The 16,438-nt window shown below is 43.0% G+C and overlaps 1 protein-coding gene across 2 annotated transcripts in view; it reads right to left on the bottom strand.

Annotated features, from left to right (window-relative positions):
- Positions 1 to 16,438, bottom strand: part of LOC138301015 (uncharacterized) — a 196,945-nt gene that overhangs the window by 118,432 nt on the left and 62,075 nt on the right. For both annotated transcript variants that reach the window (XM_069241017.1, XM_069241019.1), the window contains exon 2: positions 13,257 to 13,353. In XM_069241017.1, the coding sequence (XP_069097118.1) occupies positions 13,257 to 13,353 (97 nt within the window). The remainder of the gene's footprint in view (positions 1 to 13,256; positions 13,354 to 16,438) is intronic.

Here is a 16,438-nt window from a genome sequence, read left to right on the forward strand (position 1 = left end):
TGCCTCAGTATTCAGTGTTTGCACGTTTAATTGCAGCAGCCGCGTGTTTAAGAGGAGGACTTTGGGCACCGGCACATATTTTTTTTTTTTTTTTTTAACAAATTCAGCACTGTGTGTAGCCTAATGAAAGATTGCTACCGCAGGTTGTATGGCTAAATGTTAACACAGCTATATTTTAACAACCACACTTTCGTGCTTCACAAAACTCATAAATGCTTTATTATGCTTAAATATTCATCATATCACTAATTTCCTAGGCCCTCAAATTGCGCTCCTAATTTTACCTGAAAGCATAGATCGGTGGCGTCATCCTTTCAAGAACAGGGAATAGAGACCAAGAGAGCTGACAAGGCCTTTTTCCAGGTAACGTCAACAATCTTGCTAGGCATATAATTAAAAGGGGAGTCAAGCTATCAAAGGAACATTTTGAGTTGTTTTCACCACAGGGCGTCATTACATACAAGCTTAAACAAGTCCTCATGTACCACTGCTGCATGATCGGAGCTATGAGAGTGTCGAGTTCCCTCCATCCCTCCACGGCAATTTGGCTCGACGGCTTCTGAATAGGCTAGCACGCTGATTAAATCACCCGCAATCCGTGTGAGCCACTAACAAAGTTATTTTGCTGGTTCACACACTTGAACCAAACAGTGCTCAATAATAATTCAATGCAGTGAGTGAAAATAAGTCAGACTGCCAAACTGTGCCGAATAAGTGAGGCTCAGGCCGCAATTGCGAACCGTTACCCAAACCGAGGCAAACACACTACAGAACTATTCTTCAACCAGTCACCCTTAGTAGTACAAAAAGCGCTTAACTCATTGACTCACTGACTGAATCACCCCATTTTCACTTTTTTTAACCTCGTATGTATTATTTTTACATAGCGTCTCCACTCCGACCAAGTGCAGGAATTGTGTTCTTCTGCCTTTCTTTAGCAGGCCTGGCAGGAACATGCGAGAGTGTGAGAGAACCTAAATTGAGGACAAGGTCAGCAGACAGATCAATTGGAGCAAAATAGATATATCGTCCTCACTTCTCTTGTCTCCACCAGGCTGGTCTCCCCGCGCTTCCTAGTGTGCAATGCAGCCGTACCGGTAGCAAAGGTGTATGAAGAAGCAACGATGAGGCAGCAAGGGCACGAAAGGGCCAATCATTGCATGGCTTCATAATAAAGCCATAAAGGGACTGTTCATTCGCTTCGACCATCGACCTGAACCTCCCACCCCGCACTGAGAGCGGGATCGTCAGGCCAGGCCTAGCAACCGCATCTGTCGAGCCAATCCTGACACTGATCTCTTGCTGCTATGTTGCCAACATAGCATGACAGCAGTGCTAGGACTGACTTGGGCAGGCGAGGTTAGCGCTCAGAAGGCGATCAGGGGATAGCAGGGGCTACAGCTGTTATTCCACCTCGTCTCACTAACTAAGCAGGCTGTGAGCAGCAACAGGCCTCTAGTGCGCAAGTCGAGCTGGTCGCAGGAAAGCAGCCATCCAACCCGACATGCGCACTTTCAAGAGCGAGTTGGAGTGACTGGTGAACCTGAGCATGGACCATGGTTAGTGAAGAGCCCCACCCACCCTCCTCAGGTACTTGAACTGGTGTGCAGCTAAAACAGACTGTCTGCCTCAGCCAAGAAATAAAATTGAATAAATATTTTCATTTCACAAATAGGGCCTGGGCCGGTCACAAATATAGGGGGGCAATCTGTCAATGCTCTAATAGAGGAACCACCCCTGGTCCTGTGTCGGATCCACTGCATAGGAAAATTTGTGGGATCCTGACATATCTCTGGATATATTAATAGGATCCTCACCCACAAAAACCACCGTAGTGTAGAGTGGGTGGGTTCAACGCAATTTGTAAGCGGAGCTCTTACTCTAAGAAGGAGGGATTCAAGTGTGAATTAAAATCGCCTTCCGGATCTTAACTCTGTTTTATTATTAGATTCCTCTGGTAGGATTAAAAACAATAAAATGTATTCGGAAGTAATGGCACATGACATCAATGGGTGGACATGTTTCAGCTTTCTAATTGCCGCTCAGGGTCAGTAGGCTTTCTGCCGCTCAGGGTCAGTAGGCTTTCTGCCGCTCAGGGTCAGTAGGCTTTCTTCAGGACCAAGACTTGCTTTTCCTAATCCCTACACGTTGTGGTTGGAATTACTAACGTCATAACATTTATAGAGAACGTACAAACACGAAGCATGCATGTAACATACAGACCATAATGGACCTTTTCCACTTTTTATTCTATAAATGGGTAAAAAGACAAAGTAGTTTAATGTGCTATTAGGGGTACAGTTCTCACCACTTTCACATACAAGCTTGTTAGCACACAATGCCTTAGTGTGTGCTCAGGCATGCATTTCAGTGAGGTTGTCCCCTTCTCATGACAATGGGGCTTCCCCTATAATATATATTGTGAATAGTGTTTAAAATATATTAAAAAAATGTAGGAAGCTGGCTCTGTACACACTGTACCAAAATGAGGTATGGTGTGGACAGAGTCCAGGGGTTCCCCAGAGACTTAACAGAGGCTTAAAGTAAATAATACTAATGCTCTCTTTTGTGGTAGTGTGGTTGAGCAGTTAGGCTTATCAGTGGGCAGTGCAAGGCATTTGTTGTACACACACACACACAGTCAAGAAATGAGGTACACATTCAATGACTAACTCCAGGCCAATTGTTTTTATATAGCAAAAATATATTTTGTTACTTTATTACTAGAACCAGAAGAACTTTGTTGAAGGTAAGTACAGTTGTCAGTAGGCATCAAGCGTATGTATCAGATGTATATATTTTTTTTTTTTGTATATAATGCATTTTACAAGTAAGTCACACTTTTCTATTTCAAAAGTTGACTGAAATTTTTCATAGGAGTCAATAGACTCCTGGGAGGGGGGTGCTAAGTGTCAGCACAGAAAACAGGTAACTAAATGACTTACAATTACAGTCTTCAGGGGGTTAAGATGTCCACAGATCAAAATGTAGGCTTACCCCAAAGGTGCACCACCAGCAACACGGGGCCAAGCTGGGTGCAGAGGTCAAATTTGGCGTTGGGTTTACAATAGAATCCTTTGAGGGGTGCTCGGTAGAAAGCAGATTGCAGGTAATTACCTGTGTTTCCAGGACACAGGCCTGGTGGCGTTTAGGTCAGCATTGGGGGTCACAGGATCACACCAAACACACACCCTCGGTGGCACAGGGGTAGCCGAGTGCAGGGTGCAAACACAGAACTGGGGGGCTGGGAAACCATCGGGGTCACAAAAAATGCTGCTGGCTGGGTCCAGGTGGTCGGTTCTGGGAAAACAAAGCCCAGATAGACGGGGGTGGCGCCTGCTGGATGTTGCTGGACCATCGGTCAGATTACCCAAGGCCAGGGGGATTCGGGTGCAGGGGTCTCCTTGGGCATCCGTTATCTGTGTCGGATACGCTCGCGGTCAGGGGGGGTCCTCTGGATTCAGGCTGCAGGCGTTGTGTTGGCCAGGAGGGGTCAACCCAGGATGGAATCAAAGTCAGAATTGCCTGGGGACCTTCTCTGGACCGGTGGCACCCTTGGACTCAGGCTGTGTGCGCCAGGTGTAGAGTGAACAGGGCTCGCGGATTTGGGGTGGTTCTGGAGCCCTTTTGGAGATTTCTTCTGGACAGGGCCACTGTCTTTGGGGGTTTTTGGTCCTCTGCTGGGCAGGCAGTCCTCTGGGGATTTGCAGAGGTCACTGGTTCTGCAGGAAGCTTTGTCTTCTTGGAGCAGGTGTCTTTTAAGCTGCAGGCTGGCTGGCAGGGATGGGGCCAAGTCGTTGTCGTCTGGAGTCTTCATTGATGGGGTCAGCATAGCAATCCTTCTTTTTTCTTCTTCTTCTTTTTCTTGAGTTTGACAGGAATCTGGTGAGCTAGGTTCAGGGGAGCCTCTAGATACTAGACTTTAGGGCGTTACATGGGTCACAGGGCAGTAGCCTATGGCTACTATTTCTGAGGGTGGCTACACCCCTCCAGTGCCCACTCCCTTTGGGGAAAGGGGCACATTCCTAACCCTATCATTCCCTACCCTCCAAAACAAGATAGAGGATTCTGCAGGGAGAGGGCCACTTCACATCTGGACACCTTAGGGGTGGTCCTAGCTGCAGCAGTTCACTCCTACCTGTTTTTCTTAATTTTCCAGTTTGACCTGCCACCAAAAGTGGAGCTTGGTGCGGAGGTAAGAAGCAACTCCACCCAGAGCAGGCATTGTTTCTGACCCCAGAGAGTACAAAGGCTCTCACCCCATGGGTCAGAAACTTGTCTGTTAGTGGCAAGCTGACACAGACTGGTCAGTCCTGCACTAGAGGGTTGGGTAAACTAAAGGTGGGTATCTCTACGATGCCCCCTGGGTGCATTGTGGGGTAGATGGTGGAGTGAAAGGGATTCTGTGCATGGGACTGATGTCATATCTGATGTCAGATTAGAGGGTTGGTTGGGGAAAATTCGGGTATTCTTTTGGAGAGCTGTTGATGAGAGGCTGCTTTTCTGTGTTGTGGCTAAGGTACTTCAAATAAAGAACCTGCTTTTCTTATATCCGGATTCATCTCTTCTTTAAACATTGTACAATAAACCCAATACTGGCATCAGGGTGGGTTTATTGTGCTGAGACGTTTGATACCAAACTTCCTAGCCTTCAATGAAGCCATCATGGAGCTGTGAAGTTTGTAATTATAAACTCCCAGCGCATATACTTAATATGGCCACACTGCACTTACAATGTCTAAGAATGGACTTAAACACTGTAGGGCATATTGGTGATGCAACTATGCCCTCACCTGTGGTATAGTGCACCCTGCCTTGGGGCTGTAAGGCCTGCAGGAGGGGTGACTATGCCACAGGCAGTGCTTTGTGGGCATGACACCCTGGTAGGGGTGCCATGTCGACTTTACCTTTTTCACCCCACCAGCACACACAATCTGCAATGGCAGTGTACATGTGCTTTGTTGAGGGTGGCACAATACATCCTGCAGCCCTTAGGGACCCTCCCCGGTCACAGAGCCCTTGGTACCACTGGTTCCTTTTACAAGGGACTTAGCTGTGTGCCAGGGGTGTGCCAATTGTGGAAACAATAGTACAGTTTAAGGAAAGGTGCTGAGGCCTGGTTAGCAGGTCCCCAGCACACACTCAGGTAAGTCAGCATCAATACCAGGCAAAAAGTGGAGGGGGTAACTATTCCAAAAAAGGCACTTTCCTACAAAAAACATTTAAAAACACACTAAATCAGGTTAAAGTGAGTAAACATGCACACACAAGTGACAAAAGGAAGTAGTCTATCCTTTAACCTACATGTAACATACAGTCAGTAGGCTTCATAAGGCGGAAGGGGAGGGCGATCCCTGTAGTCACACACAGGGAAAGGATCAGAAAGGTAAGTAAGTAAAATGCCTAGTTCCTCCAGTTTCTGTAAATTCCAGAGAATAACAGCCCCATACTTACTTCATCAAGAGACGTCGCCTGTCATCCATACCTACTTTGTGCCAGACACGCCATGAATGTTAGCATCCTAGGGGCAGGCGGCTCTTAAATGGAGCACAAGCAGCCTGTTAGAGTGCCTACTGTCACATGACCCGCGACCTGGTTACATGTCATCATGTCAGGTTCGCTACACTTCTCACAAGCAGAATTATGGTATTTTCCAATTCCTACCTTAGAACCCCTCAAACCTCTCAATGTAACTAGAGGCACAAGTTCCAAGTGGGAAAAGGGATGGCGATGAAAAAGAAGAATCTGCCTCGTCCAAACCTTCTTCACTTGCTCCCGGTTTGACAATTGTACTGCGTGGTTGAGGAACTTTAACAACTATACATATTTACACACAGACACATATATATGGGTTTATTAACTTTTCTGACTATCAAATCCATATATGTCTAAACAGTGTGGTCACTTTAACAAATAACATATCCATTTGGACTAAGGCTTTAACTTCTCTTCTGTATTTTCTTGTTGTACAATAAACATTTCTTAACATTCCTTAATCTTGTTAAATATTTATATTCTTGTAATGTTCTATTTTTGTGGCAATAACAACATTTCTGTACTTCTGTACTTCTCTTTTAGGGATACTTGCGTTACTGGAAACACTGCTGGCAATGGACAGGCTTCTTGACTACTGGATGCTGAAAAAAATACATTAAGTGTTGCTGCATTTCGTTCTTTGCTATTGCCAGATGGATCTGTACGTGACTGCTGAATAAGTACAGTAAAATCTTTTCAAGCCGCTAAGTTATGGAGATAGGAACCTGAGGGGGAAATCCTTGCCTCAGGAATGAAGCATGCGAATGCTCTGTGACTCGGAATTAGAGTTAGTAATGGGTTGCGGCGTCACTAATCCATTCTGCTTGGAAACACGCGGAAATCTCCCTGTAAATGAAAAGCTGTGACCCTAGCATCTGCACATGGGCAAGAAAGGTGGAACACTGATCCTTTGATTCTTTTGCCTGAGCCCACCTGAGAATTCTTCAGCATTAAAAAACAACTAGACTGCTTACTAGAGATTATCAGTGGCCGCCATTTTGAACTTTCTTTTGCGGAGCACAGAGGCCCAATTGAAGATGTGCAGGCTACTTGAAATTATTTTTGGCCACCAGATCTGTGGATCCTGACACATCAGAGTAAAAGGCTGCTAGAAACTGTATTTTTTTCGGCCTAGTAGGCTTCGTAAGTCAGGTTATGGCCAGTCCAGTTTGCCCCCAGAACTCCTTAAGTCCTTTTGAAGAGTGGGAGCAAAATGGAAAGAGAGCAGGCCGAACAGTTCAGCTTTCCAACCTCCACCCGTAAGGGGCATGAGGTCTACTCATCATTACATGCAGCTAAGTGTGGGGAGGCTAGGAATTGTAGCCCCACTCCAGATCACTCATCTTTCCAGGTTAGAGGTGTGTTGTATTACACTCCAAACCCAAAGAGTGTCTCCCTGAGAATAATTTAACAATGAAAGGTGTTGTTAACAAAGGGGGAATAGAAAGCAGAAGAAAGAGAAGTCTTTAAAAAAAAAAAATAGGGCTTCTCTCCCACACCCCTTTTTTAGTGAAGGCACTACTAAAAAATGTGTGCCCGTCATATATCTATGATGATATTATTACCCACACATTCTATGGAAACTGAAATGAAGGGGAGAGTGTTCCTTGGTGAAGGCCCAGCGGAGTAGTAATAACAGTCAGCCAGAAACCCAGGGGCTAAATAGATGCCTGGTCATATCATAGGAGTGATCTTATTCCTAATTAATTGTGTTAGTGTGTAGGGTAGGCAAACATCCCATAATAGAAATAATTATTGCATGTAAATGGGTTCTGTATTACAAATAACTTCTATGGTGTGATCACTCGTCATTCCAGTGTACAAGCACTCAGAATCTGAGTCTAATAAGTCAGGGATAGGAGGTAACCTGAAAGAACTGCTCAGGGCTACACATGTAGGTGGTATTATTAGATGCTCCACCGTGGTATGCCATCACTCAGTCCTTGTATAGGAGTAGGAACTTTGTAAATCCAGAGTTGCTCTTTCTCAAACAGGATTTTTGGAAATATATTTTAGGTATGTTGTACATTTCCAATAGTATTTGTATTTTTTCACTGGCACCGTGATGGCACTACAACCACAATAAATGTTTCTAATTTATGTACACACAATGATTTCATAGCACTATATTGGTGTCTTCTATGACCTTTTCCTTCTTCCTGGCCTCCACCATACACCTAAGCCACTCATCGTCAACCACTCTCAATAGATATAATAATCAGTCCACTAGACGGCGTGATCACTGCAAAAGTTTTTCTTTCTTTCTACCACTCACACTATATGATAAGAATCCTCTGTTACCATCTACAATGTTCTTACTGTCAACCTTTTTTCTGCCTATTTGATCTGCAGCTTTGAGAAAGCCAATATGACGAAACACGTGTCGGCTGTTTTTGGATGCACCCTTGTCTAACAGGAATGGCTGTTTTTGGATGTACTATTCTCTAACAGAAATAAACATCTATCAACTACATTAATGTGTTTTTTGGACTTTGAATTCACCTCTCCACTTGGATGAATACTTCTGGACTACATTGGTGTGCCGTGGTATACATTGACAATTTGCAATTCTGATTGGCCTTCCAATCCGCATTTGGACACCCATGGTGGTTGGGTGTTACACCAGGCTGGCACCCTTGTTATTCGTTTCTGAAAAAAACAAGAATTTCTCTCGAACTGTATACATTATTTAAATTGGATGTGCGAACTTTATAGCATTAACCAGCCTGTCTATTGTATTGTATACTCGTCATTCCAGTGTACAAGCACTCAGAATCTGAGTTTAATACACCTGGATAGGAGTTAACCTGAAAGAACTGCTCAGGGCTACACATGTAGGTGGTATTTTAAGATATTCCACCATGGTATGTCATCACTCAGTCCTTATATAGGTGAAGGAACTTTGTAAACAGGATTTTTGGAAAAAATCTACTATCAGATGTCACAAGTTCCAGGATTACCCTTCTAAGGTCTTTTACTAAGTGTTTCATGTTTAGATGTTGCTCCTGTGCTTGCAGATTCTTGTACTGATTTTTCCGGTTGTCATTCCTATCTATTTTCAAGATTACACAGACAGGTTATCATGTAAATTACTTGTTTTGTGTTACAGTTTGTATGTTTCCTCTATTGCCATAGAGAATGCAACCCTAGATTTACTCCCTTTTATGGAGATGTCTGGTGGCAAACACTACAATGGCCACATGGGTAATGGCTTACTACCCCTGGAAGGCCCAAGCTATTGTACATAGTGTTGACCGTTCTCACGGTCTCTTTTGGTCTAGTGTGTCTCTGAGAGTCCTATTTGCGATTCGCATCGCGATGTAGGATTGCTTGGTGACCGCGAACGCGGACGCAAAGCAATTCACAGTTAGCACCCATTTCAAATGGATGCTAACCCATTCGCAAAAGGGAAAGGTTCCCCATGGGACCCCTTCCCCTTTGTGAATGGCTCCAAAAAAATGAAACAAAAACGTTTCATTTTTTTGTGTGTTTTGCAACTCGTTTTCCTTTAAGGAAAACGGGCTGCAATACAAAAAAAAAACTGCTTTATTAACAAGCAGTCACAGACATGGTGGTCTGCTGTCTCCAGCAGGCCACCATCCCTGTGAGTGCTGCGATTCGGAAGAGGGTCGCAAATTGCGACCCACCTCATTAATATTAATGTGGTGGGTCTTTGCGACCCCCTTCCGATTCGCAGATGGTGTCAGGGACACCATCCAACATCCGGGTTTGCGACTCGCAATTTACGAGTCACAAACCCTTTTTTTCGTACATCTAGCCCTTGGTTCTTTTGTGTGAAAACAAGGGGTAATCCCAATGTCTATTTCCTGTATTCAGGATTCGCTGGTTATGCCTGTTCATTTTATTTACATTTTCAGTGGCATTGTTGTATGTTGTTGCGCACACTAACACTGTATTCTCACTCACTGGTGTGTTGAGTAGTGTCTCACGACTTTGATTTCTGGCCCTTTTCTTCATTTTCTGTATGATTTTCTCAGAGTATTTCCAGTCTCTTACTTTACCTGCCAGGTTCTCAGCCTGTCTGTAGTGCTGGCTGATGTGGCTGCAATTTCGTCATAGATGGAGAAATTGCCCATACGGGAGATTCTCTTATAATGGGCATGGATGAAAACTGTCAAATCTGAGTAAACTATTCTTAGTAGTAGGTTTATAAATGGTGTCAGTGTGCAATACTCGCCCTTCAGAGAAAATTTCTATGTCCAGAAAAGTAAATGTTTTGTTGCTAATGTCTGAATCTCACATTTCTGTCCTGGCCGTTGAGACGTGATAAAATTCTGAACAGTGTGACTGTTTCCCCTCCGTATCACCAAGATGTTGCCAATATAATGTTTCCATGTGGAGATCTGTTGGTGGTACGGATTGTTTGTATGTAGAATGCACTTTTTCTGCTAATTATTAACATATAGTCCAGCCACACTCTGGGCAAAGGTAATGCCTATGGATGTGTCGTGAATCTGGAGCATGAGGGTTCCCTCAAAATCAAAGTAATTTTTAGTCAGGACTAGTCAAGCACATCCCGTAATGAAATGAATTGGGGTCGCATGCGTCCATTCTGTACTCTCTAGTGTTTCTTTTATGACGTCTAGGGTATGCTCTGGTGGCAGACTAGTATATAGACTTTCCACATCCAGACTTATCAGAAATTATTGTTGTTCATCAAATGCAATGTCTTAAGTTGACTAACAAGTCTTTGCTTTCCCTGATAAAAGTTTAGTGTTTTGTAAAATAGCTTTGAGCAAGAAATCCCACAATTGAGACAAAGATTCCAAAAGGGAGCCTGTGCCTGACACAGTAGGCCTTCCAGGGGAGTGGAGCCCGATTTTTATGGATTTTTGGGAGCATATAAAGGTATGGTATAGTCGGGTTTGGATTTCTCAAAAAAATCCCTTTCTTGTTTGCTGATCCACCCCTTGCATTCTGCTACTTCTACTAAGGAGTTGATCTGTAACCTGAGAGAGGGAGTGGGATCAGTGTCCAACACCCTGTAGTTTTGCTCATGTTCCAGTAATCTTAACATTCTGTTCTGCAGGCCTCAGTGGATTGTAGTACAAACCTCCTGCCTTTCACTGCCGGTTTGATAACAATGTTACACCCTGACTGTAGGTCCTTAAGGGCCTCCATTTCTAACTTACATACTTACTTGACACTTTCTCAAGCTGCTAATGTTGAGGATTTCTCATCTCCGTTTACACAGTTTGTTCAAATGTTTACAACTCCACAGGAGCAGTGTTTTTAAGTGGGCAGAATGGTGACTTCTGGTCTTGGTTACCAAAACATTTTTGACCGTAATTTACAGAAAAAAACAGCAAGCATTACAAGTAAGTTCACAGAGTAGTTGAAACTTGTCAAAGGTTGGAGTGGGTATGAACCCTATTCCTTTCTATGTACCTGCAATTGTGGTAAGTAATCCATTATCCATTAAGTTGGTCACAAGATTGTTGCTGAGCTGGGGCCTGGTTGTGTGTTGGACATACTCTTGGTGTGTACTTGTGTGACCCACTCTTCCCACTGTACTCATTTTTTTCTTTTCCTTCTGCCCCTGTGTCCTTGGCCTCTGGATAAAAAAGATGGACGTTGGTTCTTGGGGAAAACAGGAGGGATCATTGGGTTGAATGGCAGTCCCCACAAAATCAATTGTTGGTTTTATTGAGGGAAAGCTGGTTGAAAATATTGTGGTAGTAGTAAGAAGTTGTTAAGATCCTGCCAGGACTGGTCCCAAGGCATTCTTCTATTTCTCATCTTGATCCTCAATTTATTTCTGATCAGTGTCACTGCCGCATGTTTCTGAATCTGTGGACCCATCGTCCGATGAATTTATGTCTAATTGGTCTGGGTTAATGTCAATTGGTGCTTTGTACTTAGAAACGGAGTAATGATACACTTTGCTAAATGCAAAGTTAACATCTTTTTGCAGTTTCTAATTTTTTGACTGGGTCAGATACTTTCTGTACCCATTCATCTCTTTGTTAATTTCATCAAGTCCTTTCTTGAAAGGCTGTGACTGTGACTCTCAGTGGTTTGTATCTCTACTAAGATGGCCTCTGCTAATCTCTTTGTTGTTTTAATGATTAGGATCAGCCAGTCCCTGGTACAGTGCCAGACAACCTGGGCCCATTCTTTCCTAAAGGAGGAATCTTCTAAAAAGATTCTCAAGACATTAGAAGCCAGTAGCCCTCTGGTGGCTTCAGGAATCAACAGTTTCCTTGGCTGAATCAATGTTGGCTTCATTCAGTTTTTTTTTGTAAACTACATTTTATTATAATAAAAATAAAATAGATGCAATAGTGGCCACCTGGCTTCCCTAGTCCCAGACCCACCACCTTTAAAACAAGCTGTAGCAAAGCCAATAGGTCTTGCCTATACAAGAGCTATTGGCTTTGCCAGTGTGTTTTAGCCATTGTGGCCGCCATTCAGCATGACTAAAAGTTTGTGGCATAGAGAAGAGTGTCATGGAGTACCGTTGAGTAGCACAGAGTGGCATACAATGACATAGAGTGGAGTGTTGTAGAGTGCTGCTGTGTTGAGAAATGTAGTGGCAGAGATTAGAGTGGTGCAGAGCACACAAGTGGTCTTGAGTGCAGGGACGTAGAGTGTAGTGGCATATAGTGGCATACAGTGCAATGGAGTAGATTGCAGTGGTGCATAGTGGAGTGCAGTGGCATAGGGTGGTGCAGAATAGAGTTGTATAGAGTGCAGTGGGCATAGAGTGGTTCAGAGTAAAGTGCAGTGGAATAGAGCACAGTCATACAGAGTAGAGGGTCCAGTGGTAGAGAGTGAAGCATTGCAGATAGAATGTCATAGAGTGTAGTGGTGTAGAGTAGAGTTGCCTAGAGTGCAGTGACAGGGCGAACAGTACTGTAGAGTAGAGTGGCACAGAGTACAGTGGTGTAGAGTAAAATGCAGTGCCAGAGTGCAATGGTGTAGAGTAGAATGGCGTAAAATGCAGTGGAATAGAGTAGAGTGTTGTAGGTAAGAGTATAGTGGCATTGAGTGCAATGAGGCAGAGCAAATTGGCGCAGAGTGCAGTGGCAAAGAGTGCATTGGTTTTGAGTAGAGTTGTGCAGAGTGCTTTGGCATAGACTGCAGTGGTTCACATTAGAGTAGTGTAGAGTGCAGTGGTATAGAGTGGCACAGAGTGCAGTGGCATAGAGTGGACTGTTTCAAAATAGAGTGAAGTGACGTAGAGTGGAGTGGTGCAGGGTAGGGTGGAGTGGAGCAGGGTAGAGTGCAGTGGTGTAGAGTAGAGTGGCCTAGACTAGAGTGGAGTGCAGTGGTGCAGAGCAGTTTAGAGTGGCATAGAGTGCAGTGGTGTAAAGTGAAGTAAGTGATACAGAAAGTGTGCACTGGCGTAATTAAGCAACAGGCCAGACTCATGGCATATAACAGTATATGGCTGTTGGCCTTGTTAGCACCATAACACTGACACTCATTAGTAAATCACTAAATCAAATAGCACACAAAAAAAACCTACACAAAATGGGAACATACGCAAGAACATGAAAAGTTATCTAGTCCATGTTGGTTTTAGTTATCAAGAAGGAAAGACGAGATAACATGAAGGAACTGTTATAGTGAACTAGTAACTCTGGTACCACAATGAAAAGTATAATTGATACCAAACCAAGAGGCGTCCGTGTTTTTAACTACAAAAAAACTGAGCATTTAACTTTCAATGGTTTTTGAATCTTAGAAGTACTTACAGGCCCCAAAGGTGTGGGAATAAGATCACGATGCCTAGGAGTTAAATTTGGCACGGGGAGGTCTCCAGTTTCGTTTTGCTGTGGGTCGAAAAGCACCCTATGCAAAATTAATAAAACAATACATTACAATAGGGGACATATGAATGACTGACTCGTTTACATATTTGCCTAGCTATCACAAAGGAACTTTATAATATCATCAGACGGAGTGTTGAGTATTATTTATTGGTTTTCAACAAAATCAATTATGTACAGAGAGCATTCAGATCACTGTTACAGATATAGCATATGTTTAAAAACATATTGCATAACAGTGCACCCATTATTAAAGCGAGTCATTATTTCTCATTTTCCTTTGTTAGCAGCTATGAGTAAACCAGAAAAACTGAAGAGTAAAGCCGAGAAAAATGTGGCTTTCAAAATAGAACAAAGGAAGTGAGAATGCATAAAGAAACAAGCACATGAGATAGCAGAACAAACACCAACACGTTAACCTTTGCTCTTTTTTGTTGACTCCCGGTAAACCAATATTCTTCCTACTTGAATGAAAGTGTCAAAATAGTAAAATGTTTCAGAAAGCACTGGGTCATGAAGTCAACACTTAGACCTCGTGAAAGACCAAAGATTCAAGCAAAACAGACATAGAACTACTGTCACCAGAGAGGCGGTATTTGGAAGACGATACGTCTAGGGAAAAACGTTTCGCTTAAACAGTACTGCAAAACGTCCTTTGAAAGCTCTGTCATGAACCTGGACTTTCCACACACCCACCAGTTGGTGTGTTAAGCTCATTGCGCCATATTGTCCACACTGGGAAGGATGTAACAGTTCCTGTTATCTCTGGCTAAACCCTGAATTGCAAAACATCCTCCACAATCTTAGGCCACATTTGTTCCTTTCTTGCATCTTCTGCCAAAGGCCTGGCGTTTCAACAGCTGAATGTCCTGTCTGAGGCAGAGCCTCGAGTCTTTTTTTCAGTGCCTGCAATGAAGAAGCTCTGAGAAAATTCCTTGAATGGAAGCTGAAAACATAATGAAGCAAACATTGTATTTGTGAAGTAACATCTAAACGACTAGAAGCTAATTTGAAACACACAGGCCACTGCCACAATGAATCTTTGACAAATCATTACAAAACAAATGTTTTAACAAGTGAACTCCACATGATCTCTCTGTGCTGGCTTGGAACCTTACAAACCCGAAACCTTGTAAAAACTGACATCACCTTGAAGTGATGAACAGTCATGGAAACAAGTGATTAATTATTTGTACATCGTTTGTATTGTACTGGCGGCAACATTGTTTTACACCGGTGACCGTGAGTAAGACAAAATGCCAGGCTCTTAATTTCCATTGAAACATAAGCTAATTGCTGTGCCATGGGACAAAGTGACCATATAGGATAGCCGGCCTTCAAATCTAATAATTATGGAGAAACTTGTCATTAAGATGTAAACCCTAAAAACTGAGATGTCTTTACAGAACCCAGAGGTTAAGATGATTTAAGGTTGATTGTTAGCCATAACAACAAAGCCTTCTTTTCCACAAGAACAATGTCTCTGAGATGTCAGCTACCTTTAGAGGAGGTCGTTACATGGCACCTCCCTTCAAAAATACTTAAACCTACACATCTAAAACCTCTGCTCTTTGTGAAAAAACATTTATGTGACAGGTACGCATGAAACTAAAAGAATATAGACCTTGAAATTTTTACCTTCTACAGTCTAGAAAATCTACCAACCTGATAACTTCTTTTTTCCAAATTGTGTAACTGCCCAAACTGGTAATACAAGATAAGCCTGTCTTACTGTGCCATTGATATTTTGGTTTTGATAATCGAGGTGCACACTGTGTGATTCTATGTGAAGGAATATGCAAATGTTTTTAAAGTATATTGTGAAGCAAACTCATTCAACTTTTCAAAATCCAACTTCAAATCCTATCAATTAGATGAAATTTAATATAGTGAGATGTAAAGTTGTAATGTTGGCTGACTGGCAACTTTCTGTATTGAGAAATGCAAAGCTTATTACGTTTTTTTAAAGCCCCCACCCCCACACACCTCTTATCTGAGGTGGTGGATATCCAGCCTCCAGCACTGATATTTTTTTTGCTGGAGGATGACCTACCTGGGGCATTCTGCATTAGGAAAGTATCACACCTGGAAAGCCGGAAGGGATAAACCTTCCATCAAGTAAAGTTAAGAAACTTCATCTGCTTTGTGCGGGGTTTCCTAATTCTGCTCAGCTTTGAAAGTGGAGTTTTAATTTTACTTACAACTAGTACCATTATAGATATCTTGAAACATTTAACATTCTAGAGCTTCAACAATGCTGAAAATTGAACAGAAATTAAATGTAATTTCACAGGTGACATTGGGAAGGTCCATAAATGAAACTCACTATAAGGCTGAGACAAAAGATGGATAGTTCAAAGACATTTCATCAAAAGCACCAGTAAAAACTGCATTACCTTGAAGCAGGCTTCAACATTGACATACACCCCCTCATAGTTACTGGCTTGGTGTGCGAAAAGTGCCTTCCTCAGATACTGACCAGCCAGATGGGTAGGCATGGTAAGGGACAGGTGATTTTGTGAGCCTGGATTGGGTCCCTCTGAAGCCTGTGCCTGGCAGAGGACACTAGTTCCATCTCCAGTTAGAGGAGCCAAAGACGAGCAGGCAGCAGGACTGCATTTTAGGCTCTGAATGGTGGTTTCACGTTTTCTATCTACGATTCTGTTCTGTGATAACCTCTCTCTTTGATGCTGCTAAGATGGTACCTCCCATTTGCATGCTACTGAGCCCCTCACTTCCAGAAATACTGATATCCCCTCTCTTTCACATGGAGTGAAACAGTTATGAGGCTGTCTTACTTAAATTTACACTAGAAAGCCACGCCACCTCCGTAACAGAACTTGGACTTCTCAGCAGATTGGTTCTACTTTCCAGGGACTATACCAGCATATATGCATTAAAAGAGAATAGGTCAGCACTTTTACCAAAGAGCATGTAGTAACATAAAACAAGGGGTGCCATTGTTAAGCACTTTGTAAAAAGCAATGTAGATCAAGAAACAATGGTTATAACTTAATAGGACTTCCAGGACTCCCCTGCAGGGTGATTTTTGGATCTTACACGAAGATCCTTTTTTGAAAACGAGTGCAAAATTGTGCACTGAAATG

Source organism: Pleurodeles waltl, chromosome 6 (assembly GCF_031143425.1).
Source record: "Pleurodeles waltl isolate 20211129_DDA chromosome 6, aPleWal1.hap1.20221129, whole genome shotgun sequence".
NCBI lineage: Eukaryota > Metazoa > Chordata > Amphibia > Caudata > Salamandridae > Pleurodeles > Pleurodeles waltl.